Source organism: Drosophila bipectinata, chromosome 2R (assembly GCF_030179905.1).
Source record: "Drosophila bipectinata strain 14024-0381.07 chromosome 2R, DbipHiC1v2, whole genome shotgun sequence".
Classification (NCBI taxonomy): domain Eukaryota; kingdom Metazoa; phylum Arthropoda; class Insecta; order Diptera; family Drosophilidae; genus Drosophila; species Drosophila bipectinata.
Window position 1 is genome coordinate 6,801,410 of NC_091737.1, and position 24,316 is coordinate 6,825,725.

At 43.2% G+C, this 24,316-nt stretch overlaps 4 protein-coding genes across 12 annotated transcripts; 1 reads left to right on the plus strand and 3 right to left on the minus strand.

The window, feature by feature from the left end:
- Positions 1-702: 702 nt before the first annotated feature.
- Positions 703-6,937, plus strand: Eb1 (microtubule-associated protein RP/EB family member 1). Of its 9 annotated transcripts, none has more exons than XM_070277956.1 (8): positions 3,449-3,608; positions 3,997-4,149; positions 4,219-4,364; positions 4,604-4,880; positions 5,882-6,021; positions 6,076-6,158; positions 6,218-6,290; positions 6,348-6,937. In XM_070277956.1, exons 2-8 carry the CDS (start codon positions 4,029-4,031, stop codon positions 6,396-6,398), a joined length of 891 nt encoding a protein of 296 aa, XP_070134057.1. In that variant the 5' UTR covers positions 3,449-3,608; positions 3,997-4,028; the 3' UTR covers positions 6,399-6,937. The 9 variants fall into 9 exon arrangements, with proteins under 9 accessions (XP_070134052.1, XP_070134053.1, XP_070134051.1 ...); XM_070277957.1 differs by lacking the exon at positions 4,604-4,880 and adding an exon at positions 5,318-5,576 and having other exon boundaries at positions 3,450-3,608; XM_070277958.1 differs by lacking the exon at positions 4,604-4,880 and adding an exon at positions 5,318-5,576 and having other exon boundaries at positions 3,450-3,608; positions 5,885-6,021.
- A 493-nt stretch (positions 6,938-7,430) lies between these two features.
- Positions 7,431-8,213, minus strand: LOC108132147 (CDGSH iron-sulfur domain-containing protein 3, mitochondrial). Its single transcript, XM_017251446.3, has 4 exons — positions 8,060-8,213; positions 7,835-7,997; positions 7,669-7,762; positions 7,431-7,608 (listed from the first exon to the last, which is right to left on the minus strand). Exons 1-4 carry the CDS (start codon positions 8,105-8,107, stop codon positions 7,485-7,487), a joined length of 429 nt encoding a protein of 142 aa, XP_017106935.1. The 5' UTR covers positions 8,108-8,213; the 3' UTR covers positions 7,431-7,484.
- A 299-nt stretch (positions 8,214-8,512) lies between these two features.
- LOC108132028 (aldo-keto reductase family 1 member B1) lies at positions 8,513-9,630 on the minus strand. The gene has a single exon (XM_017251235.3). It carries the CDS (start codon positions 9,501-9,503, stop codon positions 8,568-8,570), a length of 936 nt encoding a protein of 311 aa, XP_017106724.2. The 5' UTR covers positions 9,504-9,630; the 3' UTR covers positions 8,513-8,567.
- A 5,287-nt stretch (positions 9,631-14,917) lies between these two features.
- Positions 14,918-18,391, minus strand: LOC108132033 (sodium-coupled monocarboxylate transporter 1-like). Its single transcript, XM_070279088.1, has 9 exons — positions 17,848-18,391; positions 17,198-17,357; positions 16,732-16,797; positions 16,578-16,629; positions 16,283-16,505; positions 15,971-16,220; positions 15,528-15,911; positions 15,269-15,456; positions 14,918-15,195 (listed from the first exon to the last, which is right to left on the minus strand). The coding sequence occupies exons 1-9, from the start codon at positions 18,324-18,326 to the stop codon at positions 15,003-15,005; spliced, it is 1,995 nt and encodes a 664-aa protein (XP_070135189.1). The 5' UTR covers positions 18,327-18,391; the 3' UTR covers positions 14,918-15,002.
- Between the last annotated feature and the right edge of the window lie 5,925 nt (positions 18,392-24,316).

A 24,316-nucleotide genomic window follows, 5' to 3' on the forward strand; every position in this document is an offset into this window, starting at 1 on the left:
GAACTAATAAAGCGATAATACTAATTTTTAAGCAATTCTAAAAGGGATAGAACTTATTATTACTGAAAAAGAACACATCCAATATATTATATTTTATCCGTTAGAGTTCAAATTCAAAAAGACTGTTTTCGCGCCTTCTAAATGGAATGCGCTAGTGATGTGTAGAATTACGCTATAAAAATCGAAATTTGCTATAAAACGTTTCAAAATTCTTACATCTCTATTACCCGATTCGTACACTGATATAAAATCGATACCTATATTTTTACAAATATATGGTTTCTCCTATTCCAGAGCATTCCAGTTAGATCAGAGGCTATTTGAAGGAAACAAAAAAAAAATCGTCACCCAACGTATTTGTAAGTGCTAGGATTGTTAACGGCTACCCAATATTTTTGTAGATTTTATAAATCATTGAACAGGCGAGAGCAATTGTGATTATCTAACCAATTTAGCCCAAAGCATTTTTTGTTCTAACAGAAACATAAATAAAGTCAAATTTAAATAAAAGTTAATACAATCTAGGTTCTAGAATGATCTAGGTTCTAGAGTTTTACAAACTTAATTCTTGGTCATTTTTTCTAAGTGTATATTTATTTCCGATTCGCACATGCACTTGCACAAAAGCGAATTCCTTAACCGAGCGTCAGAGAGCCGCTTCAGAGATGTGTTTTCAATTTATAAATATCGATACATCGGTGTTTCCCCATAACATTCTCCACCTCTAGCTCGCCTCGTTCGCCAGAAAAAACGCTTGTCGCAGAATCCGCATTTCTTTGTTTTAAATTTTATACATACAGGAGGAATCCAATCAACTAAACTGACTTAAACAGGAGCTAAACAATTCAACAGCCGACCAGGTGAGTGGGCGCTAGACCGGGCGGCATTCCGCATCCAGGAAAGCGTTTGTGGTATCAGCGTCCGTGCGGCTGCGACTTTAGTGTGCGTGTGTGTGGCGGCTTTTTCGCAAAAAAAGAAGAAAAAAGAGCAAGAGAAGAAATGGCAAAGTCTAGAAGTAGCGTCAGCAGAAAAGAAAGTTCACTGGGAGCCGAGTGGAGTGGATGTGGCGATTTTAAAATAACCTGCCGAAAACTTCAAGTGCGCACTTGATCCGTCGCAGGCGGAGCGGGAGCGTGCAGGGAGAGGTTTGGGAAATAGCTGTACTCGGCGGAGTCCGACGGCTATGCGGATGCATCTGTGTGCGTTAAATGTCGCCTGCTGCTGTTCCCTCCTCCAAAAATAAAATTTAGAGAGTGCGTCCTGCCGCGACTGTGTTTGTGTGGTGCGTGTGTGTTCGCTTGTCAGTCCCGGTGCGCTGGTGTGGGTAAGTGCCACAGCCGCAGCAGAGGCCGCAAAAATTCCACTGCAGAGGCTAATCTTCCCCGCCCCGCCCTCGAGTCGGCTACCCGCTGGCTCTCGCCACGCAAGGAAACCATATTTCCTAGTCCCATTCCGTTCAGGTGCGGTTTGTTTTGAGCTCTGGCTTCCAATCCGATGACGTCACCGAATGTGTCAACTCTTTTATGGGTTATCCGTCTAGCCCCCGCGCTTGGTTCTTAAATACCCACAGAGCTGCACGTAGGTGTATGTGTTTGGTGGCTGGTGCCCGTGCCTGTGTGTGTCCAGCTACCAACAATTGGTGGACTTGTTTTGTTTGTTTCTGTCTTAGATCGAGTTACTATTTTTATTGGCTTCAATAAAATCGGCGACGCCGACGCAGCCTTCTTGGTTTGTTTGTGTTGTTCCGACGACTTGCCGGTTTCGCTTAGCCTTCCTTTTCGAGCGCCCAGCCATCACAGCGCTGATGGGGATTTGGTCGCTAATATTGGCATATTTACTCTTCACTCAACCCAAGCGGCTTACTGCCGTACCGTGGCTGTTGACACACTTCCAGTGGGGGCAACATGCCTCGCGTTTGATGCTTTCAAATATGGCTAGAGGACGCCGAATGTTCCGCCGGCGAAGTGGGTTAAATGGACGCCCATTTGGGGAACTGGTCCCCCTTTCCAGCCTCGGTCTTCCTGGTTCTGCCTAATTAGTTCGCTGGCAACTTCCGCTTAACCTCCCACACACTCCGAAATCGACAGCCACAACAAACTACCAGTTCAACTTGTTGTATTTGGGGCAGGGCTATTGTGCCTCCTGCTGGCGGAGGGAGCTCTTAAATCGATAAACTAGCAGCGACCCGCTCGCAATTGAGTTGGAGTTCCGCCCTTTCGGGTCAATGCACTCGCACACTCACACAAACACACAGAAACAGGGCAATCGCACTGGCAAAAGGTAGCATGGCAGAACTACGGGAACACTCAAACTCGGGAACACACGCCGGAGCCAGTCGGGGTATTTATAGGCTGACTCTCAAATACCGGCCAATTCTTTATCTCGGAGGCCCACGATGCACTGTCGTCTTTGACTCTGCTGGCCAGGCTGAAACTGATAATGCCAGTGACGCAGCCCCAATCCCAATGACTAATCTCGGTGGGTTTCTTCGAGAAAGATGCGGCGACAGCGGCAACGGCAGCGACAGCGACGCGGGCAGCGAAGCGGCGCAACGAAAACGCGTAGCCGTCGCCCCACAGTCCAAGTTCATTGTTCGCGCGCTCCAGTCTCCGGATCGAGCTCTTCGCGCCTCCCATTTCTCCGGGCTCTTCTTGCTTACGTTCTTGTAAGTTTCCAAGATTGTTTTGCGGCAACAATCCAATCCGGTTTATCGAATAGAAAGGGACTTTGTTTTTTTATTCGGGTGCTTTAAATAGGCAAGACTGCTTTCATGCCAAATATAAACTTTTTAAAATGTGTGGCGTGCAAATTTTGGAGAAATTTTAAAATTCATTAAACCAATATCAAAGAAATTATACAATTATCTCAACCAGAATTTAAATAAAACAATGTTGAATTGTTTCCGTTTAGGATACAACTTTAAGGAAATAATAATGCAAATTTGAACTAATTTAGTGGAAGAAGCCTCAAGTTACAAATTAAAAAAAGCTGCGTTTCGTTGAAAACTGACTATTTCAAAACCAATATCCAATTAATACAAATTTATTAGGCTTGGTAAGCAATATTAGTCACGATGAGTCAATCCAACTATTTGTTTATTCAGCTGGTCGTTAACGGAATTTAAATCGCTATTAGAATCGGGTGATTATTGTGTTAACCAAGAAAATCAACAATACCTTTTCTTGAAGAAAACAAACAGGAAGGGTAGAGCAGCTGGGAAACTCGATATTGAGGATATCCAGCTGCTTCTTGAGCCCTTAGTGATTAGTTTTATACTTCAATGGGTATAGTTTTCATAAAAAAGCATTTTAGCCTAACACTGAATGCTCCAAAGCCACACTTTTTTACTAAAACATGACTAGAATTACCCTTATAAAATGTAAAAAATCACAGCCCTTTTTAAAAGTCAAAGAGTAGGCAGGAAAGCTGCCAAAATTCATAGGCAACAAGCAGGCAGTAGAAGTATTTCAGATCAGAGCATTCCTTTAGGGGCAGACGTACCATATGTACAAACGAAGCCCACAGGAAAACTAAATCATTGAGAGAATTTAAGTTTAAGGCTAGAAGGAAGGCAGAAGGCATATTTACAGAGAAAGAGCAAGGGTTTGGTAAGTGGATATTGGCTCGGGGAAAATGCATAGAGTTATGTTGGATTCGAAAGGCGTTCGTGGTGTTCTCTAGTCCATTCCAACAATCGAACATCTTCGCGACAGCGCAACCGGCCAAACAACTTTCATTCGACTAGCAATAATGTACCACAGATTCGTACACTGCAACGGCAACAATAATGACTACGGTGGCCGCTTGCCTTTTGGCGATGATTATCATGATCTTGATATTGAGCACGCACATGGCACACGCTTGAATGCACTCAGAGCCACAGCAATTACATACTCGGGCAATTAAATGCTGTTCGTGCCGGTGGCCCTCCCCCAGAGACGCGGTAATGGATTGACCACTGCAGCGGTACTACAGGTTCCCCAATTTTCCTTTCAGCGCCGCACAAGAAACCAGAGGACACCCACATCATGGCTGTTAACGTTTACTCTACAAACGTGACGTCGGAGAATCTTTCGCGCCACGACATGCTGGCCTGGGTCAACGATTGCCTCCAGTCGCAGTTCTCCAAAATCGAGGAACTGTGCACGGGTAAGTGAGCGTGCGATGATGGAGTCATCAGGGAAGTGCCCATTTATATCCGCCCTCTTCCCGTTTTAGGCGCCGCATACTGTCAGTTTATGGACATGCTGTTCCCCAATTCAGTGCCCGTGAAGCGTGTCAAATTCCGTACGAATCTGGAGCACGAGTACATACAGAACTTTAAGATTCTTCAGGCGGGCTTCAAAAAGATGTCTGTGGATAAGGTAACGTCAGCTTGGTGCTCTTAGACTTTTCTTTTGTTGACTCGCACACACCAACCGATCCAAGAATGATTTTATGTAAAGGGGCCGGTGGTGCAGTGGAAACTCTTGCTGCGGGTGGCGGGCACTTGGCAGCCGCAGTAGGAGGGTTTCGACTGCACCGCTCGAAACTTATGTGTAGTAACTAACTGGAATTTCCGTTACAAATCATCGTCGCGACCGCCACACCCCAACCGAAACAGATCATACCAGTTGACAAACTGATTAAGGGCCGTTTCCAAGACAACTTCGAGTTCCTCCAGTGGTTCAAAAAGTTCTTCGACGCAAACTATGACGGCCGAGAGTACGATCCCGTGGCGCAGCGGGGCGGACTTAAGCTGGGCAACGGCAATGGGCATGGCAGCAACGGCGGCAGCGGCGTGGGCAGCAGCAGCAACGATCTCCACATAGCACACCGCCGGCCTCTGCAGGCACCCACCACCAGTAGCCGCATGGCACCTCGCGTCACCACGAACACGGGTATGGGAAAGGACGGGGATTTGTTGCATCGAATTCCATTGTCCCTCGGTATTGGGTGCGCGCCATCTCATTGGGTTCCTGAATCGAACGAACGTGAAGCACGCAGTGGGGCTATGCCGAGTCGAGATGACACACCATGCACACCACTGTACCTACCACTCCATCACCGCACACTGTACTCGTACTGTTCCAGAGCACCACTTGCCGCACACGCATTCAGTTGCATCCCAGCACACAGCACGCGATTGGGGCTCAATCCAACCACTAATCTGAGATCCAGAGCCGCCCGGAACTTGTTGCTCTGACAATTGGGGTGGAAAAAGGGTTTTTGTTTGCGTTTATGTTGATTGTTTACCTTTAGTTTGTTCCCATTGCATTTGGTTTCACCCCACACTCTCTCACCTGTCTCTTCATATTTCTTAACCATTTTCTTTTAGATTATACCCATTGACAAGTTGATCAAGGGGCGGTTCCAAGATAATTTCGAGTTTTTGCAATGGTTCAAAAAGTTCTTCGACGCCAACTACGACGGCAGGGACTACGATGCGAGCGCTGTGCGCGAGGGCGCCCCCATGGGCTTTGGATCGGGTGCCGCGAAGCCCCTGCCCGGCGCGGGCACCAGCGGCGTGGCCGGCAGCTACCGACGGGCTGCACCGACGACGACACGCCCGGCAACGACGTCTGCAGTGAAGCCCAGTATGTCGTATTGGTTTGGTTTTCCCCGATCTCTCCTTCAGCTTATCCCTACTATCGCTCTATCGCTCCTCCCTAACCGCTCATCATACACTCAGTCCTCCTGGTCAGACAATGTACATACAAACATACACACGCTCCTTTCTGTTATGTAGCCTAATGCATGTCCAAAAACTAGAATACAGACACTGAACACGAACAGCTGCACTGGCTGCTCGAGCGTGCTTCACGTTTGTCTAGTCTCCGAGCTTGCGGATGCTAACGGTGCCCGTCAAATACTAACATCGCTATCTTCTCGCCCATTCAAGCAGTCTCCAAGGTGGTGCCTCGCACGAACAATGTGGCGCCCCCGAGCAGAATGGCGGCCGGGAACAGCACGGGCACGGTGAAGAAGAACGACGCCGGCAACTCGGTCAGCAACCAACAGATCGAAGAAATGTCTAACCAGGTGGGTGAAGATCAAGAATGTATCAAGAGTTCAGAAACTTATTTTCCGCGTCAGGTAATGGACATGCGCATTAATCTGGAGGGACTAGAAAAGGAGCGCGATTTCTACTTCTCGAAGTTACGCGACATAGAAATACTGTGAGTTGGATATGCCTTGCTAACCTGTTTGCTTAGTCTGACCCACCAATATTTTTTAGTTGCCAAGAAGCTGATGATGGCGAAGCACATCCTCTCATTCAGAAGATACTAGACATCCTGTATGCAACCGAGGTAAGATGCTTCTAAATCTGCCACGATAGCAGTTCTTAAATCCTCGTGTACTTTCAGGATGGATTTGCACCGCCCGACGATGCACCACCAGAGGATGAAGAGTATTAATTAAAACAGTAAAAACAAAACAGCCCACGAAATTAATTTGCTACATACATATTCAAAACATAAGTCACGAGCAAGAGATGGGAGTAAACAAGTTATAGTTAGTTAGTCTGGAACGAAGATGTACAGTATATGAGACGATGTGCAACCGCGTATAGAGTATGATTCCCGAATATCTAGAAAAGAGCTTTAGCGCCAGTCGATCAGATATATGACGAACTATATTTTGATTCGAAGAGGCCGCTGCACGATCGCTCCTATACGGGTACCACTTTAATATCATACAGAACTTTGGATTCAAAATTTCACCATCGCTGCTGATGTCGAGCGAAAAGCGAACGGGCATCAATATTTCATAATTAAATTGTTTGTATTTTAGCGGAATAAAATAATTTGTACACACCTTATGGAATGCTGAGTCCGTTGCTCGAGCCGAAGGCATTCTTACAAATCCTCTGACAAATTGTTCAAAAGGCCTATAATTAAAAATAAAGTTTCATTTTCTTTTTTCTGTATTATACGCTATACACAGTTAAAACCAATTAATTAGTAATCGTCACTTAGGATGCTGGCTTTAATCGTTTTGAGTGTATGTAGCGGATCAAATGCCCCGAATTTTTGTAATGTGAAAATATTTAGCAATGAGATGACATTCGACTAACGTATATTTTTACTTTCGATTCTTGAAAAATTGGCTGCATAACAAAATTATACACACATATGATAAGTGACTTTGCTCTCAACTCGATTAAGTTCTGTATTTATATGTAAAATCAGGTAGAACACGTTAAAAGTTTAAATAAAAACGAACATCTCTTTTATTTATAAACACCCCAACACTTTTATTATTTTGGATTTATCTACCCCCATCCCCGCTTTTGATCGCTGTAAATATTTTGTTAAAGCTTGTATATTCATTCAAAAATATAAGCAAAACACTATGCACAGACTTACACTAGATGTACGCTCATGGCTCATTCAATAATCGAGATTATAATTAACGTTCTATAATCTAGAATAAAAACCACGTGTTGCTTGATTCAAAATTAATGCATTTATCATTTTCACATAATTTGCCGAAGCATGAAACTATTTAACGGCCGCCTGGATGTGCGGTTGTTTGTGGGTCCCGTCGCAGAACGGCCGGTGGGTGGTTTGTTTGCAGTTACACAGCCAGTAGTCGCCCGACTTCTCTACCTTGAACCGGATAGGCCTGAAAAATACTCGAAATATTTACCTTCGAATGTATGAATAATTTGTCAACTGAACATACCTCTGTTTTATTTTAAGGAATTCGTTCTTGTGCATTCCGTCACACAGTGGCTGGGATTTGGACTTGCCGCACAGGCACCAGCTGTAGGTCTTGTCTGTGTGAAGCAAGTTGTGGTTATGTAAACAATTGCCGGTTGCCCCTGACTGGATTAGAATGGGAAACTTACCTTTGTCCAAATGAATTTTGAATGGACGCTTGTCGAAGATGGCTCCGTTCTCCTTTTGCAAAACGGCGGTTTGCTTATCTTCTAATAGATTCTTGGGAATTGTCTTTGCGGCAGCGTCTCCGGACTGAGCACTGGAGCTGTAGGCTAAGCTGGGGCATGCTTGCTTGAATGCAACTTAAATTTCAGTAAATGCTCGAATTGTACGTTATCCGGTTTCGTATTTACCTTGATGAGCCAGCACGACCGTAAGTTTTGTCTCAATATTATTGACATGTTTTAGATGTTTTTCTAGTTTGACCTCCTACAGCTGTTTCTTGCTACCTCTATCGGTATATCGATATATATTTCAAAAGCTTTAAATTGATAGTTCGATAGGCATCGATCGGCGCTACCGCTTTGCTTCAACTATCGCAGTCCAAGGTCGACTTTTTTGAAATGCTATTTCGCCATTCCGAAATCTGCTCCTCCGATAAGGAAAGAGATAAGACTCGGATGCGCCTGGAAGCTTCATTCGTGCCCGCAGGTAGCCACATACCTTCGGCAATCGCCTCCCCTGATCTGAGTGAAAACTCTGAATTCTGAACCGTAATGACTGGCAGACACCCGCAAGATACTCCAGATAAGACGATTTATCAAGCGGCCCCGTTAGACAAGCTGATTAGTCCCACCGCCTAAAGATTTCTCTACGTAATACGCTTTATTTTACAAATACTAGGGGTTTGGGTGCGGAGAACTAGAACTCGTCGTTGAAGGGATAGTACTTGTGTCCCGACATTCCAGAAAATGGTACCGTGCGCTGTCCCGTGTGGTACTGCTCCATGCTCTGGAAGTCCTCTGGCTCCAGCTCAAAGTCGAAGACCCGGAAGTTCTCCTCGATGCGTGCCTTGTTGGAGGACTTGGGCAGTGGAATGACGCCCAGTTGAACTAGATATCGAAGGCAAATCTGGGCTGTTGTGCGTCCGTACTTCTTGGCCAGCTTCTGGGCGTGATCATCGTAGAGGAAAGGAGGCCATTGGCGGGCGGGTTGAGGGCGGGCCAGCGGGCAGTAGGCGCAGATGACCAGGCCGTGCTTCTTTGCGTGCTCGCGCAACTGCCTCTGCTGGAAGCCAGGATGGCACTCCACTTGGTTAACGACTGGGCGAATGCGGCAGTTGGCCAGCACCCGCTCTGTCTGCGCGGCGTTAAAGTTGGAGAGGCCGATACTGCGCGCCAGGCCCAGGTCCACCAGCTTCTCCATCTCCCGCCAGGTATCCAGGTAGTCGACGTCTGTCAGCTCGAGGGTGCCGTGGACATTGCTGTCGTTGTGGAACTTCTGTCCGACGGGCATGTGCATCAGGTAGAGATCGACGTAGTCCAGGCCCAGGTTGCTCAAGCTGAGACGGCAGGCGCGCTCCACCAGCGTGGGGTCGTGGTGGATGCCTCCTAGCTTGGTGGTCACAAAGACGTCGCCGCGAGATACAACTCCCTCCTGGATTTTCTCGGCGATGGCTTGGCCGACCTCCGCCTCGTTCTCGTAGACGAAGGCGGTGTCGAGGTGCCGGTAGCCCACGTCGAGGGCATGACGCGTGGAGTGGTAGGCGTCCGACTCAAACGACTTCCAGGTGCCCAGGCCGAAGATCGGCATCTCGCGGCCGTTGCTCAGCTTGATAGTGGGAGCTAAATTTGTCATCTCGGTTCGGTGGAACTGATAATTAGTGCAGTGTAAATTAAACGCTATGTTTCTATGGTTTTCGAGTGTTCGGAGCGGTCTGATCCGGCAGTTCGAAGTCTTCGCGAGCAACTGGTGTTGATTTTCAACAGACTAGCAGCTGCTGTGTCATCCGATGACGGCATGGTTAGATTCAGGTTATTCCCAGTGGTTCGGAAAGCTCTTTATTAAATCGAAGCTTTTGCGCGCACAATTCAAAAGAAAAGGGAAGGCATGTTGGTTTGTAATCAAAATTAAAGGTAAAAATTATAATTTCGTTTTAAACCTTCATTTTTAAATTTGTAAAATAGATATTTAGCATAGAACTTCGTTGAGCTTGGTAAAGCGTTTTTAAATTTATCAAATTCCATATAATTATAATCGGTATGGACAAAACTTCATACGGATAAAAAAATGGCTGCTCCAAAGCCTGCGGTTTTCCGACCAATGTTATGAATCGTAACTTATTATTGAACTCAGTATATCAAATAAACTCAGCTTAGCCAAAGTGACTAAGTGCTTGGTACAAAAGGTATTCAAAAATTAAAGTTATTCCCATAAAATGAGGAAAATACTCTCCCAAATAAAAACTATAAAAATCAAATTCCCGCAAAAAACACCTTTGATTTAAAACATAAGTGGTAGCTGTGCTGGACTAAAGTGAAAGATCTGTGGGAATTGTCTTGAACGCTGAGAGCTTTTCACGGTGGGATACGCAGGTTTCATCGGAAGCAAAGTTGGTGTTTACCAAGCTGGAAATCTCCCAAACGGCATTTCCCAAACCCCGGAGTTCCTCGCCAATTAATAAAAAAAAATAACTAGCTTAAGGGGAGGTTCTTTTGGATTTTTCCGAAAATTAAGCAAACTTTGAGAATGGGTTGCGGGAAAATGAAAAGACATACGAACTTATGCTTTATTAACGATTAAAAAAAATATTCAATATTCGGGAAATTCTAAATGGCGGCTTCAAAATGGCGGATCTCGTCGACCTCTATTTTTCTGCTTTGTCTAGTGTCGGGCCGCTGGTAGTGAACGGAAATTAGAAATGTATATAATTTATTAAAATTGATGGAATTTCCTATTCCTTATACCTAACGACAATTAATTTTGGTAAAAATAAACCAATTTCATGGAAGTTTAAAAAAAAAACGACATTTTTTCATTTATTTTTTTACTTCGATTTCGTTTAAAAATTATAAATAAACAATTTTTTATGCCAATTTTAGGTATAAGGCATACAAAAGAGTATGTACTTTTAAACATTTTTTGAATGAAGGAAATCGGATCAATAGAACGAGAACTGTGCGCGAAAAGAGGTTTGAAAAAATGGTTCCGAGAAAAACGCGTTTTAAGTTTTTAGAAACTTTGCCTTTCGATAGCTTTCTTGTTATCATGGGTATGTGTGACACGCTCTAGCTCAAGAAATACGTGTCGTATCGAAACAACCCTTGAATGAACAACCCTATCGAATATTCTACACATACAGTTGCGGCAAAAAAAATAGCACTGAGATGCACAATTTTCTATAATGCATTACAAATTATGTTTTACTTTGAAATTGTTTTGATTATTTTATTTTACAATGTAGGCTTACATGTTATCTCTATGAGACAAGTGAATTAAATCTCAATTAGCCATCGGTTTGTTATATATTGGGCATTTTATCAAGTAAGATGCAAAAGAGAGCGGCAACAAAAATAGCACTAATAATGATTTTGATCAAAGATTCAAATTTTTGGAAGTTTTTTGATGTTTTTAGTTACTGATTACATTAGAGAGCATTGCAGTAACAGAGTTCTTACGAATTAGATCGGAAAAAAAATAAATATGGGTCACTAAAGGCACTGTAGTGATAACCAAAGGATAATCTTTTAAAAACTTATTGAGGAAGGCAAAACGTATGCTCAGGTGGCGAGAATTGTCGGTTTCTCAAATAAAATGATTAGCAACGCATTAAAATATGTTTCTAAGGCAGAAAGCCGCGGTAGAAAGGTCGCCATGTCAAAATTGCAGGTCAACCGACTGGTTCGTGAGAGCAAGGAGTCGCCCTTTAATCCGGCTACTAAGCTAAAAATGGAGCTAAATATTTCGGCATCAATTAGAACTGTTCGAAATTGCTTTAAAAAAAACGATTTAAGTCCCCACAGCCCCAGAAAAGTTTCCCTTTGGAGTGTGAAGCATGGGGCAAGTTGGATTTCGTTTGCCAAAGAACATCCGAATTGGCCGGCAGAAAAATGGAGAAATATTTTTTGGTCCGATGAAAGCAAAATCGTTCAATTTTGAGGAAAAGGATCTCGTTCATATGTAAGGCGACCCCAAAATTCGAAATACCGTCCCAGCTTTACGTACAATACCATTAAACCCGGTGGAACCAGTATTATGGTTTGGGCATGCTTCTCGTATTACGGAGTTGGTCCCAATATGGTATAATGGATCGACTCGTATACTCAGAAATCTCGAAAAACGTCATGCTGCCTTATGCTAAGGATGAAATGCAATTGTTAAGGGTCTTCCAACAGGATAATGACCCAAAGCATACCAGCAATAAAGCTCGAAAGTGGTAAGAAGACAGATCTCTCCATGTAATGGATTGGCCAGATCAGTCCCCAGACCTAAATCCTATAGAAAATCTGTGGTCTGATGTGAAAAAATTGGATTCAAATACAAATCCAAAAAATAATAAGGAGCTTTGAGCTTTCTGTCAAGGAGTCTTGGAGCAATATCCCACTGGAAAGGGGCCAAAGATTGGTAAATTCAATGCCGAGACATTGTGAAGCTGTCATTTCAGCCAAAGGCTTGAAAACAAATTATTAATGCATTTTTTAGATAAAGATTACAATCTAAAATAGAAATTTGAAAACTTTCCGGTTGTTTCCATGTTTTTTTTTAATTTTTTTATGTTTTCAAAAAAATAGTGCTATTTTTGTTGCCGCCCCAAATGTTCAAATTTATCATTCTTACTTAAAAATTTTCTAAAGTTTGTTAAAATTGAGGTCGAATTCGCTCTATATTGTTTAATTATAACCTAATGTTTATAAAAACTCCATTAAGAAGCCAAAAAAACAAATAGTTTTTAAAAAATATTTCAAAAAAGAAAATTGTGCATCTCAGTGCTATTTTTTTTGCCGCAGCTGTATGTAACTTTCATTTTATTAAAAAAAAATCGATTTTTTCAAAAAAATCCAAAAGAACCTCCCCTTAAGGCCTTTTAGTTGCTGTAGCTAAATTGTAAATTTAAATGAGGTGTAAATTCTTTAATAATAATAATAATACACAAAAAAACGGCCCGAAATAAGGAACTTTTAAAAAAGTTTGGTTAGTAATAATCCGTTTAAAAATCAAAGTGCCGAAAATAAAGAGATTCTTTTTAACGTAACCTAACCATGGAATTAGTTCTGGATCAGGCACAATTTTTCATCAGGGGCTTTATGTAATCTTGAAAAAGTCGACTGCCAGCGAATTAAGTCACGTAGAGAGGGAACATGCCTGGAACACCGGGACTTTAGCTTAGGACTGCACCACCAGAAGAGAAACTAAGTGGTCCTTCACCACCGCCCATTAATATTATATTAGTGTATTAGTTTCCTGGTCATGTCTAGAAAAGCAAATCAGAAACCTTGGTGGTCAGGAGTTCGCAGTCGTAGTAGGTAGCATAAAGCAAAAGTCCATTGTGTATACAGATCACCATTAAAACATCCAATTCAATGATCAAGAGGGCTGGCACATATAGCGCTGAGTCATTATGTGGTTTCAGCCCAAATTGTATAAACTTTGGGTCAGATTTCTAATCAGCATGGCCAGCATAGACAATGTCTTCTGCATGAATGTACTCATTTGTGACATAACAGATCTGTACAGTAGTGTAGTGTTTTAAAAACACTGCACTCATTCTATACTGTACAGTGTACTCTATAGGTCGGAACAAAGTAGCACAACATTTTCAGTGTACTCACTTCGAGTGAGTACAGTATATCGTTGTACTTGTCGTTAGTGAGTACTAAATTTGTGCCTTTTCCAACACACTGTACAGTTTGTCTGTTGACGTGTACAACTATTTGACGTGTACAAATATTTTTTCAAAAGTTCATAAATATGGATTTTAAGGAGAACGACGCTCATGCAATGAACTCTCAAGATAGCGTAAGTTTTTGTCCAAATATATATGTTTTGTAACATAGTCTATGTGTTGTTTTATTTGTTTGTGTTTGTCTTTTGTATGTTTGTGGCTATTTAGTGCCAGAGAACCAGGTTTTAACACATGTATTAAAACCAAATTATTTGCAATCAGGACAAAACAACGGAATCCTCTTTTAAAGAGTACGCTGCCACGCTAAAATCCAAATTATTAGCTGGTGAGCTTAAGCCTATTGGTTCACGTGGTCGGAGCAAAGTGTGGGACACATTTTCTAGACTGGTCAATACAAACGGCATAGAGGCGACTGATGCAGTAGTGTGCAACATATGCAAAAACATTTACAAATTTGAAAAAAGCACATCAAATTTAGTAAAACACAAGTGCTACATTATGGCCAATAGCCGAAAGCGCAGTAATCCAGTCGTTGATGTACCCACAGACACCAAAAAGAAGTGCACAAATCTGGCAACGGAGTGGACAATAAAGAATGGTCGACCGTTTAATTTAATTTCGGATTCTGGTTTAAAAACTTTGGCACAGTTTTTTATTTCTGTCGGTGCGAAAATAGGAGAAAACGTCAATATTGACTTCTTATTGCCGCATCCCACAACTATATCGCGAAACATTTGTGCGCTTTATGATTTTCACTTTAATGAAGTGAAAATCGAAATTAACGAGCATAAACAATACGGATATAGTATTACTTCGGATATTTATTTTTATAATAAATACATTTGAAACGAAAATACAAATAAATTTTTTAATCAGACATTACATAAACACGAGAAATATTTATGTGTATGTTCCAGTCATGAAGTTTCTCTCACTGTACAGTAAGTCAACTGAACACCAAAATACTGTACAGTAAGTTGACTACGGCACACTAATTTACCTGTACTCATTAATAGCTGTACAACTATGGAATGAGTGTGAAAACTGTCAAATAAAACAAAAAATACTACCCTACTCATTCATACCCAAATATACTGTGCTGAAAAAAAAGTGTGCCCACTTTTAGAATAAATGATTCATTTGTCATTTTGGATACATTCATGCAGAAGTCTATTAGACATACGGGATAAGGGATTGGCTTTATTATTTCGGTATATAACGTATATATCTGACATATAACGTCACTATATAATATAATATGTATATAATATATGTTATGTTAGTAATTATGCCAACTGAAAAATGTTTGAGGTTCAGGTTGCAAGATTAACCGATCATGAAATATGATATTATAAAACTATGATTGAAATTAACTCAGGAATCAGAAGTAAAGTTTATTGTAACAAATTGAAGTATAATTTATAATATTAATTTTTAATTTTTTCCTCATCTATCTATTTGCTGGGATGTTTCTGTTTCTGGAATCGGCGAATGCACGGCGATAGCAACTTTAAGTCCACTTCGCCGGCTTTGTTTCGGCCAACGAAAAATCCGGCTATATAGCCGGCTGCCACGGCCACTGCGCCCCCAATGACGGTGTACCACAGGAAGGATATGTGGTAGAGCTGCTCGGCAAAACTGAGGGACCTGTGGTGTTGTGATTAGGAAGACGAGATGAGTTGAGAGGCATTTGCTTTGTGGTGTTTTCCAGAAAACTTACGCTGGCCCTGCCTCCAGAAGTGTGGCATTTGCCGGGGACACTGGGGGAAGCTCGAATTCATAATCACAGCCCTCGATGCTTACCGGCTTGGTCTCGTGATTAATTTCCCCCGAGTTTATGGCCAATTGAGCTGAAAAGCTTAGCCAGGCCATGAAGATAAACGATAAAATAGATCCTGCTATGGCGCTCTTAAAAGAAAAGAGAAAGTCAGCTTAAATTTAAAATCGATATCATCAACTGGGGTTTCGGGGTTACTTACTTTTGAATTGATGCTAGGACATAGTAGGCCCATAACGAATAACCCTAGTAGGGGCCCTTGGACCATTGAGCCCAAGGTGATGCCCAACTGCATCATATGGGAGTCCATTCGTTCCACCACAAAGACCAATGCCACACTCAATACTCCAATGATGACTGTACAAGTTCTCATGGTAATGGCGATCTGGTGCTCCGTGAGGGGCTTCTTTGCCAGCGGCCTGATGTAGTCCTCCAGAAACACGGCGGCGAGGGAATTCAGTCCAGTGGAGAGCGAACTGAGGGCGGCACTGAACACGCCGGCCACAAACATTCCCGGGACTCCGGGGAATGAGCTGAGGGACTGCACCACCAGAAGGGGTACCAATTGATCCTTGGCCACCGCCAACTGCAAAATTTTGTCTGAATCACTCACATTTTAATAAATTTTGGATTTTTTAGTCGCACCTTTGTGGTCAGAGGATCGCAGTCATAGTAAGTGGCGAAGAGTAGAAGCCCATTGTAGATACATAGCGAATACACGGTAATTAGGCCCGCGATAAAAATGAAGGAAGTGTGGCCCATTTTTTTGACACTTGGCAACGAGAGGTAACGTTGTGTCATCAACTGATTGCAGCCAAATTGGTAGGTGTTGTGACCCACAGAGCCCACGAGCAAGGCCAACACGGACATCCGCACTTTGGGGTCAAGGGTAAATCTGTTTTAGAAATGAAAAAAATTATACAAGAATTTTATGATTGTTCTTGTGGGTCCACCTACTCCGGCCACTCGAGGCGCCCGCTGTCCAGGTTGCGCTGGATAACTACATCCACCCCACCCACATCGATGGTGCCTTTGATGATGACTAGTAAAATGGCTCCCACCATGACCATGGTTTGGATAAGATCTGTCCAGACAACGGCCTTTATGCCGCCGGCAGTGGTGTAGAAAATGCAGACGAGGCAGACAATCGGAGTGATAATATGAACGTTTATGCCAGTAACTGAAAGATTTCATTATATTTTTAAGAAATATTAAATGTATACACTTAGTTTGGAGACTTTCGACCTCTTACCCTGATTGAAGGCCAACGCAGGCACATAGGTAACGATAGACAGCCAGATAAGCTATCAAAAAACGGAGTAATTACATTATTAACAGTTCTTAGCTTAACACTTCCAGATGGACATCGACAGGAGTTCTATATCTTTAAATGAAATTGTACTTACGTTTGCGCCGGTGAAGAAGGCAGATCCCAGAAGGCGAACCGATTTGTTGAAGCGCAGCTCGAAGTACTGCAAGTATTTGTTGTCAATGGGTTTGTTGGCTCTTGGTTAACACAATAAGGGTGGTCTCATATGCATAATCGAACATTACTCCTAGGACATGTTGCCTGCACTTTTAAACTAAAACTTTCCGTGTGCCAACTTCAATGCAAGGCATTGTTCGAGCTGGGACTGTGCGCCTAAACCTCGTGGGTGTCTATGATCGAGCACACAAGCACCGGCAACCACAGGCATCTTATTTCTGTGATATGCAATTAAACTAGCAGTAAAAAACACTCGTACCTATTGCTGAATGCCTTTCGCCATACCCCCATGTATCCCATATATTTTGCATTAATATTCAGAGGAATATTTAGTCCAATAAGTAATACCCTAAATCAAGCATATAGTTGGACACGATTTTGCTTACCTCATAGGTGGATGTCAGCTGCAGGTTGCAGAAAACAGGCAAGAAGATGTACCACGAAATGGCTCCCGATAATGCTAGTGTCACCAGAAAGAGGGCGTACTGGGTGCCGTAGACGTAAATCTCCGTCGACGTTCCCAGAAGCGAGATAGCTGACACGTAGCTGCAAAAAAATGTGGGTAAACAAAAAAATAGAATGCCTGAATAATAAAAGGTTACGAAACAGTTGTCAGCAGTCAAGGAAAATGACCAAGTCAGGACTTTAGAATTCTAGGATTGTAGGGAACAGGACCTCGCCTCGTCATTAATTGCCTTATAGGTTACGAAAAAGAAGAGAGACTAAGAAGACAAAAGATTATTTTTTGTTCAGATTACGTATACGCACATTGCTGAGAGCACTACCTGAAATTATATGAAATGACTGAAAAGTTTTGATTGACTCGCAGGTGAAGCTCGAGGGGTTGGTGAAGACAATCTAAGGCCTGAATTGAAGTGAGTTAGTTGAATTCGAGTTGTGTTTAGGGCTTAAAGGAATAAATCCTGGCTCAAAGGGACTCGAGATTTCAATTTCCAAAGGTGAATCGCCTTCTTGATTGGGTCAAAAGCAATGCCACGTTTTAAAACATGCATATATAGGCGTAACGGAAACTCACCTGGCCACAAGTGACATCGCCACCGGAAACACTTTCATCTGGCGACCGCCCACCAGGTAGTCCAGCGCCTCGGAGCCGAGTCGCTCCTCGATGCCCGCCGCTCCAGCCCCATCCTTGCCGACCAGCACCTGCTTCTTCTGCTTCTTTTCGATGAAACCGAAATAGACGCCAATAACGGCGCATACCGCCAACATTACCACGAATACCAAGTAATCCACAGTGCCGAAATGTTGCAGGGCCTGGCTTAAATCCTTCACACTAATTTTTCCATCCTCATTTCCCCCAGGGGGCCTGAATGATTGGCCGGGAGTGTACATGGCAGGAGAGGCGCCAATTGTTGAGCTTGGAGAGACTGTTCTGCTTATTACGGCCGCTGTCTTCACAATGGCATCGGCCACGATTGTAGGAACGGGACGAGATGCCGGGACGGAAGTAACTTCCCCCAATCCCTCTCCATTAGACTCGGCAGTAGTGGACATTACTTCTGGGAGAGCATGTTGCTTTTATGTAGTTTACCTATATTGAGTTAAGTTTAACTACTGAACTCCGGGAAAACTGCACCATAATATAGCTAATCAAAAAACTGGGGTAACCCAATATAAGCGAAAAGACGCTGAACTACAATTTATTAAAAGCGACAAACAAGCTTTTTATAACAGTAAAGAGCCACGCAATGAGCTCATTGAGCAACGACCAAAAGAACGAGCGTAGAAGTTCAGTGAACCAAAGAAACGGCTTCTACTCTTACTTTTCAACCCGCGATACCGAAGTGGAAAAATCGGCGATTATAAGCAACCCGTCTTTACTGACCGCTGAAACCCAAAGGGCTCGGTCTTGCTCACCCGCTCTGCTCACTCCGACTCCCGCGTCATGGAGTTCGCAGTGTAAAACCCCCCCTCCAATATCGGAAACCCATTTCGCACCAACAACTAGCAGCGCTACAACTTCTGCAACAACAGCGAAAACCTCTGCAACTCAAAGTACCGCGACGTCAACGACTGCAGCGAGTACAAAAACAACAACCTCGGAAAGTGCCAAAGCGGTAACGGCCACACAGACTGGAATGGATCGCTACATCCAAATTAAGCGCAAGCTTAGCCCGCAGAGTAATCCCGCAGGCAACAAAACAAAAATTAACCGTATCCTGAATATCGATAAAGAACCAGACAGATCCACTACTAACAGATTTGCGCTACTGGCGGAGGCTGAGGAAAACCAACCAGCCCAAGACACCGCAAAAAAACCCAAGCCCCCTCCAATCTATATTAGGGAAAACAGCTCGAGTGCCCTGGTCAACAAAATTGCGTCGTTGATCGGGAACGATGACAACTTTCATGTTGTTCCGCTTATCAAAGGGAACATCCATGAAACAAAAGTGCAAACCAAGACTGAAGAGCACTTCCGAATCGTGTCCAAATATCTGGACACTGTACACAAAAACTATTACACGAACCAGCTGAAAAGCAGTAAGGGCCTACAAGTGGTAGTAAAGGGAATAGAACCTGATGTTACCGCCGAGGAAATAAAAACCGCCCTTAAAGAAAAGGGCTTTGCCGCCAAGAATGTTATTAACATTCTAAATAAAGATAAAAAGCCACAACCCCTCTTCAAGGTCGAGCTCGAGCCTGAAAGCAGGTCGCTGAAGAAGCACGAAGTCCACCCAATCTACAACCTGCAATATCTTTTGCATCGGAAAATCACTGTTGAAGAGCCACATAAACGTAACGGTCCAGTGCAATGCACTAATTGTCAAGAGTATGGACACACAAGGTCTTACTGCACACTTCGGGCTGTCTGTGTAGTCTGCGGGGACGCCCACAAGTCCGCTTGCTGCACTACAAACAAGGACAGTACCGTGAAGAAATGTGGAAACTCCGGAGGCAGCCATACGGCAAACTATAGAGGATGTATGGTGTATAAGGAGTTAAAGAGTCGCATTCGTCAAGCGTCCGCAACGCGCAACCAAGCTATACAGAATGCGTACATCCACCCACGGCTTCTCCTATGCCGATGCTCTACGATCTGGAAGGGAAATTCCAATTCAGCCTAACTCTCAAAGCGCTCAACAGGCCCCAGAACAGCCACACAGCAAAATGGAAACTATGATGCTTACCTCCAACAAAGTATGATGGAGCTTATGTCCAGGGCCGTAGCTAGCATGGGGCAGGTGGGGCGGTGCCCCAGGGCCCCCGAAGGGAAAGGGCCCCGCCGGGGCAAAAGACTTCCGTATGGGGGGCCCCAAATTTACTTGTTGCCCCAGGGCCCCCGAGGCTCTAGCTACGGCCTTGCTTATGTCATTCATGAAAACGACCATGCAAACGCTTGTTCAAAACCAGAACATGGTGATACAGATGCTCGTAGCACAACAGTCTAAATAATCTATGCAGGCGCTACGAATATTAATGTGGAACGCCAATGGTGTCTCACGGCATAAACTAGAATTGTCACAATTCTTGACCGAAAACCATATTGACGTTATGCTACTGGTGGAAACGCATCTTACAAGCAAATACAACTTTCATATAAGAGGCTACACAATCTACCGCACAGATCATCCAGATGGGAAAGCCCACGGCAGAACTGGAGTTCTAATCAGAGAACGCATTAAACACCACTTTCACAAAAGGTTTGCAACAAACTTCCTGCAGGCCACATCGATACAAATCCAGTCAAGCAACGGAATCCTTTCAATCGCTGCCGTTTACTGCCCTCCTCGTTTCTCAATCTCGGAAGGACAATTTATGGACTTCTACAATTCACTTGGGGACCGATTTATAGCCGCAGGAGACTACAACGCCAAATATACGCACTGGGGATCACGTCTAGTGACTCCCAAAGGAAGACAATTGTACAATGCAATTATAAATGTGAAAAATAAACTGGACTACGTTTCCCCTGGAAGTCCCACATACTGGCCAACAGACTCACGAAAGCTCCCAGACCTTATTGATTTTGCAGTGACAAAAAAAATACCTCGCAATCTAATAAGTGCCAAAGCAGTCTCGGACTTATCATCAGACCACTCGCCTGTGCTTCTAACGCTTCTTCAAAGCCCAGAAATAACCGAACACCCCTTCAGCCTGACGACGCCAAAAACGAACTGGCTAAAATACAAAAAGTACGTGAGTGCCCACATAGAACTCGCCCCAGAATTTAACATGGAATCGGACATCGACTACACTACGAGCGCCCTGGAAGAAGTACTCGTTGCGGCAGCTAAAATCTCTACTCCTCATAGGAAAGAAGTAGACCGAAACAAACACTTCAAATCTAATCAGCAAATCGAACAGCTCGTGCGAGAAAAGAGGCGCACGCGTCGTGATTGGCAAAACAGCAGATCACCAGCTTCAAAACAACGCCTTAAGGAAGCAACCCGATCACTCGACCAGGCTCTTCACCAACAGGAAGAAAATGCACAGCTGAGGTACATCCAGAATCTCTCGCCAACAAGCACAAAGTACCCCCTGTGGAGGGCCCACCCAAATCTTAGTGCCCCAATTGAAACGACCACCCCGATAAGAAACTCTTCGGGATGCTGGGCTCGCAGCAACGAAGACCGAGCTGAAACATTCGCCACACATCTCCAAAGTGTCTTCCAGCCAAACCCAGCCTCAAATTTATTCCTCCTGCCAGTAATTCAGCCAGAGTCCTCCCCTCAGCCAGCCGCACCTCCATTCCGGCCGAACGAAATCGAAAAAGTCATAAGAGGGCTAAAACCAAAAAAGGCTCCCGGTGGTGACCTATTGACCCCAAAGATGCTGATCGAACTTCCAAAATGCGCTATAGAGGTCGTCTGCAAACTATTTAATGGAATCATTAATCTTGGCTATTTCCCAAAAAAGTGGAAGAAATCCATTATTATAATGATACCGAAGCCTGGAAAAGACCACACAATTCCGTCATTATACAGACCAATAAGCCTTCTATCTTGTTTGTCTAAACTGTTTGAAAAATGCTTGTTAACTCGCATAATACCACATCTGGAAGCTTGCAATATCATCCCGGCACACCAATTTGGCTTTCGAAGAAACCATGGAACCATCGAACAAGTGAACAGATTAACATCCGAAATACGCTCAGCCTTCGAACAACGAGAATACTGCAGCGCTATTTTCCTCGACGTATCTCAAGCTTTCGACCGAGTTTGGCTCATCGGACTCATGCACAAAATTAAAACGTATTTGCCAACATACACCCACAAGCTACTGGAATCATACCTCTTCAATAGGGTATTCTCAGTGAGATGCAACGCAGCTACTTCGGGCGACTACACCATCGAAGCTGGAGTTCCACAGGGAAGCGCACTCGGGCCGTGTCTATATGTTTTGTATACTGCGGATATTCCTACGAGCGCACAACTAACAACCTCAACGTTCGCCGACGATACCGCTATCCTTAGTCGCTCCAGGTGCCCAACGCAGGCAACAACCCAACTGGCTAATAATCTCACAATAGTGGCTGTCCGACTGGCGCATTAAAATAAACGAAAAAAAGTGTAAACATATAACGTTTACTCTTAATAGACAAACATGCCCTCCGCTTTTACTAAACGGTATGCAGATCCCTCAAGCTAACGACGTAACGTACCTTGGCGTTCACCTTGATAGACGACTTACCTGGCGTAAGCACATCGAATGCAAAAAGATGCACCTAAAACTGAAAGCCAGCAGCCTCCGCTGGATCATAAACTCACGATCGCCACTGTGCCTGGACTACAAGTTACTACTGTACAATTCAGTCCTAAAGCCAATCTGGACGTATGGCTCCCGGCTGTGGGGGAACGCGAGCAGCAGCAACATAGACATCATACAGCGCGCACAATCAAAAATCTTGAGAACTATCACAGGGGCACCTTGGTATGTTCGCAACGAAAACATCCACCGGGATCTGGGCATCCTCGCAGTGAAAGACTTAATCCAGAAGCAAAAAGAGTCATACAAAGAAAAACTGTCTTCGCACGCCAATTTTCTCGTCAGAGGTTTTAATACCCTTGTAGAGGTTATTACAATTTCGGTCAAAAGTGTACAACGCAGTGAAGGAGACTTCTCCGACCGAAAAAAGTATATATATATTTTTGATTGATTTTTTTTTAGATATTTTTGGCAAAAAAAGGGTCTGAACAATTAGACAAACGCACAAGCAGATGGACAGTCTTTTTTTTGTGGGAACGTGAAGAAATTCTTTTTTTGTATAACTTTTGAACGGATTGTCGTTTTGGGATGATTGAGGTGTCAATCGACGCGTGTTTAAAATCCAATCTCGCCCCTAGCCCAAGTTTAGTGAAAGAAAATCATGTTACTTCCAAACCAAACGACTTATTAGAAACAAGAAAGGAAAGCTAACTTCGGGCGGAGCCGAAGTTGATATACCCTTGCAGTTAAAACCGGAATATAGAATAGAATCTGTACCAAGTTCCAGCTTTCTATCTTCAAAAACACGAAAGTTGGGTCATTTCCGATCGTTCAGTTATATGGCAGCTATAGGATATAGTCGGCCGATCCTTATGAAATTTGGTAGGTTGGATCAACTGACCAAAAATAGAATCTGTATTAAATTCCAGCTTTCTATCTTCAAAAACACAAAAGTTGGGTCATTTCCGATCGTTCAGTTATATGGCAGCTATAGAATATAGTCGGCCGATCCTTATGAAATTTGGCATGTCGTAATGTTTGGCCAAAAATAACACTCATGTCAAATTTGAACTCTGTAACTCTAAAAACACCAAAGTTATACCATTTCCGATCAATCAGTTATATGGCAGCTATAGGATATAGTCGGCCGATCCCGGTCGTTCCGACTTATATACTGCGTGCAAAGGAAAAAAGGGTGTGTGCAAAGTTTCAAGTCGATAGCTTTAAAACTGAGAGACTAGTTCGCGTAGAAACAGACAGACGGACAGACGGACATGCTCATATCAACTCCGAAGGTGATCCTGATCAAGAATATATATACTTTATCTGGTCGGAGATGTCTCCTTCACTGCGTTGCACACTTTTGGACAAAATAATAATACCCTCTGCAAGGGTATAAAAAGAAGAACAATACCTTTTATTATATCAAAATTTCAAATTTTACAGGAAAGCTATTTTTGGCAAAACATTACGACATGCCAAATTTCATAAGGATCGGCCGACTATATCTTATAGCTGCCATATAACTGAACGATCGGAAATGACCCAACTTTCGTGTTTTTGAAGATAGAAAGCTGAAACTTAATACAGATTCTATTTTTGGCCAGTTGATCCATCCTACCGAATTTCATTAGGATCAGCCGACTATGTCTTATAGCTGCCATATAACTGAACGATCGGAAATGGTATTTGGTAGAAATATCAACTTTTGTGTTTTTGAAGATAGAAGCTTGGGACATTTTTTTAGATTTTTTTTTTTTAGTTAATTGGTTTTATTATGATGTAATCATAAGGATCGGCCAACTATATCCGATGTTTGCGATATATATCCGGTTTTA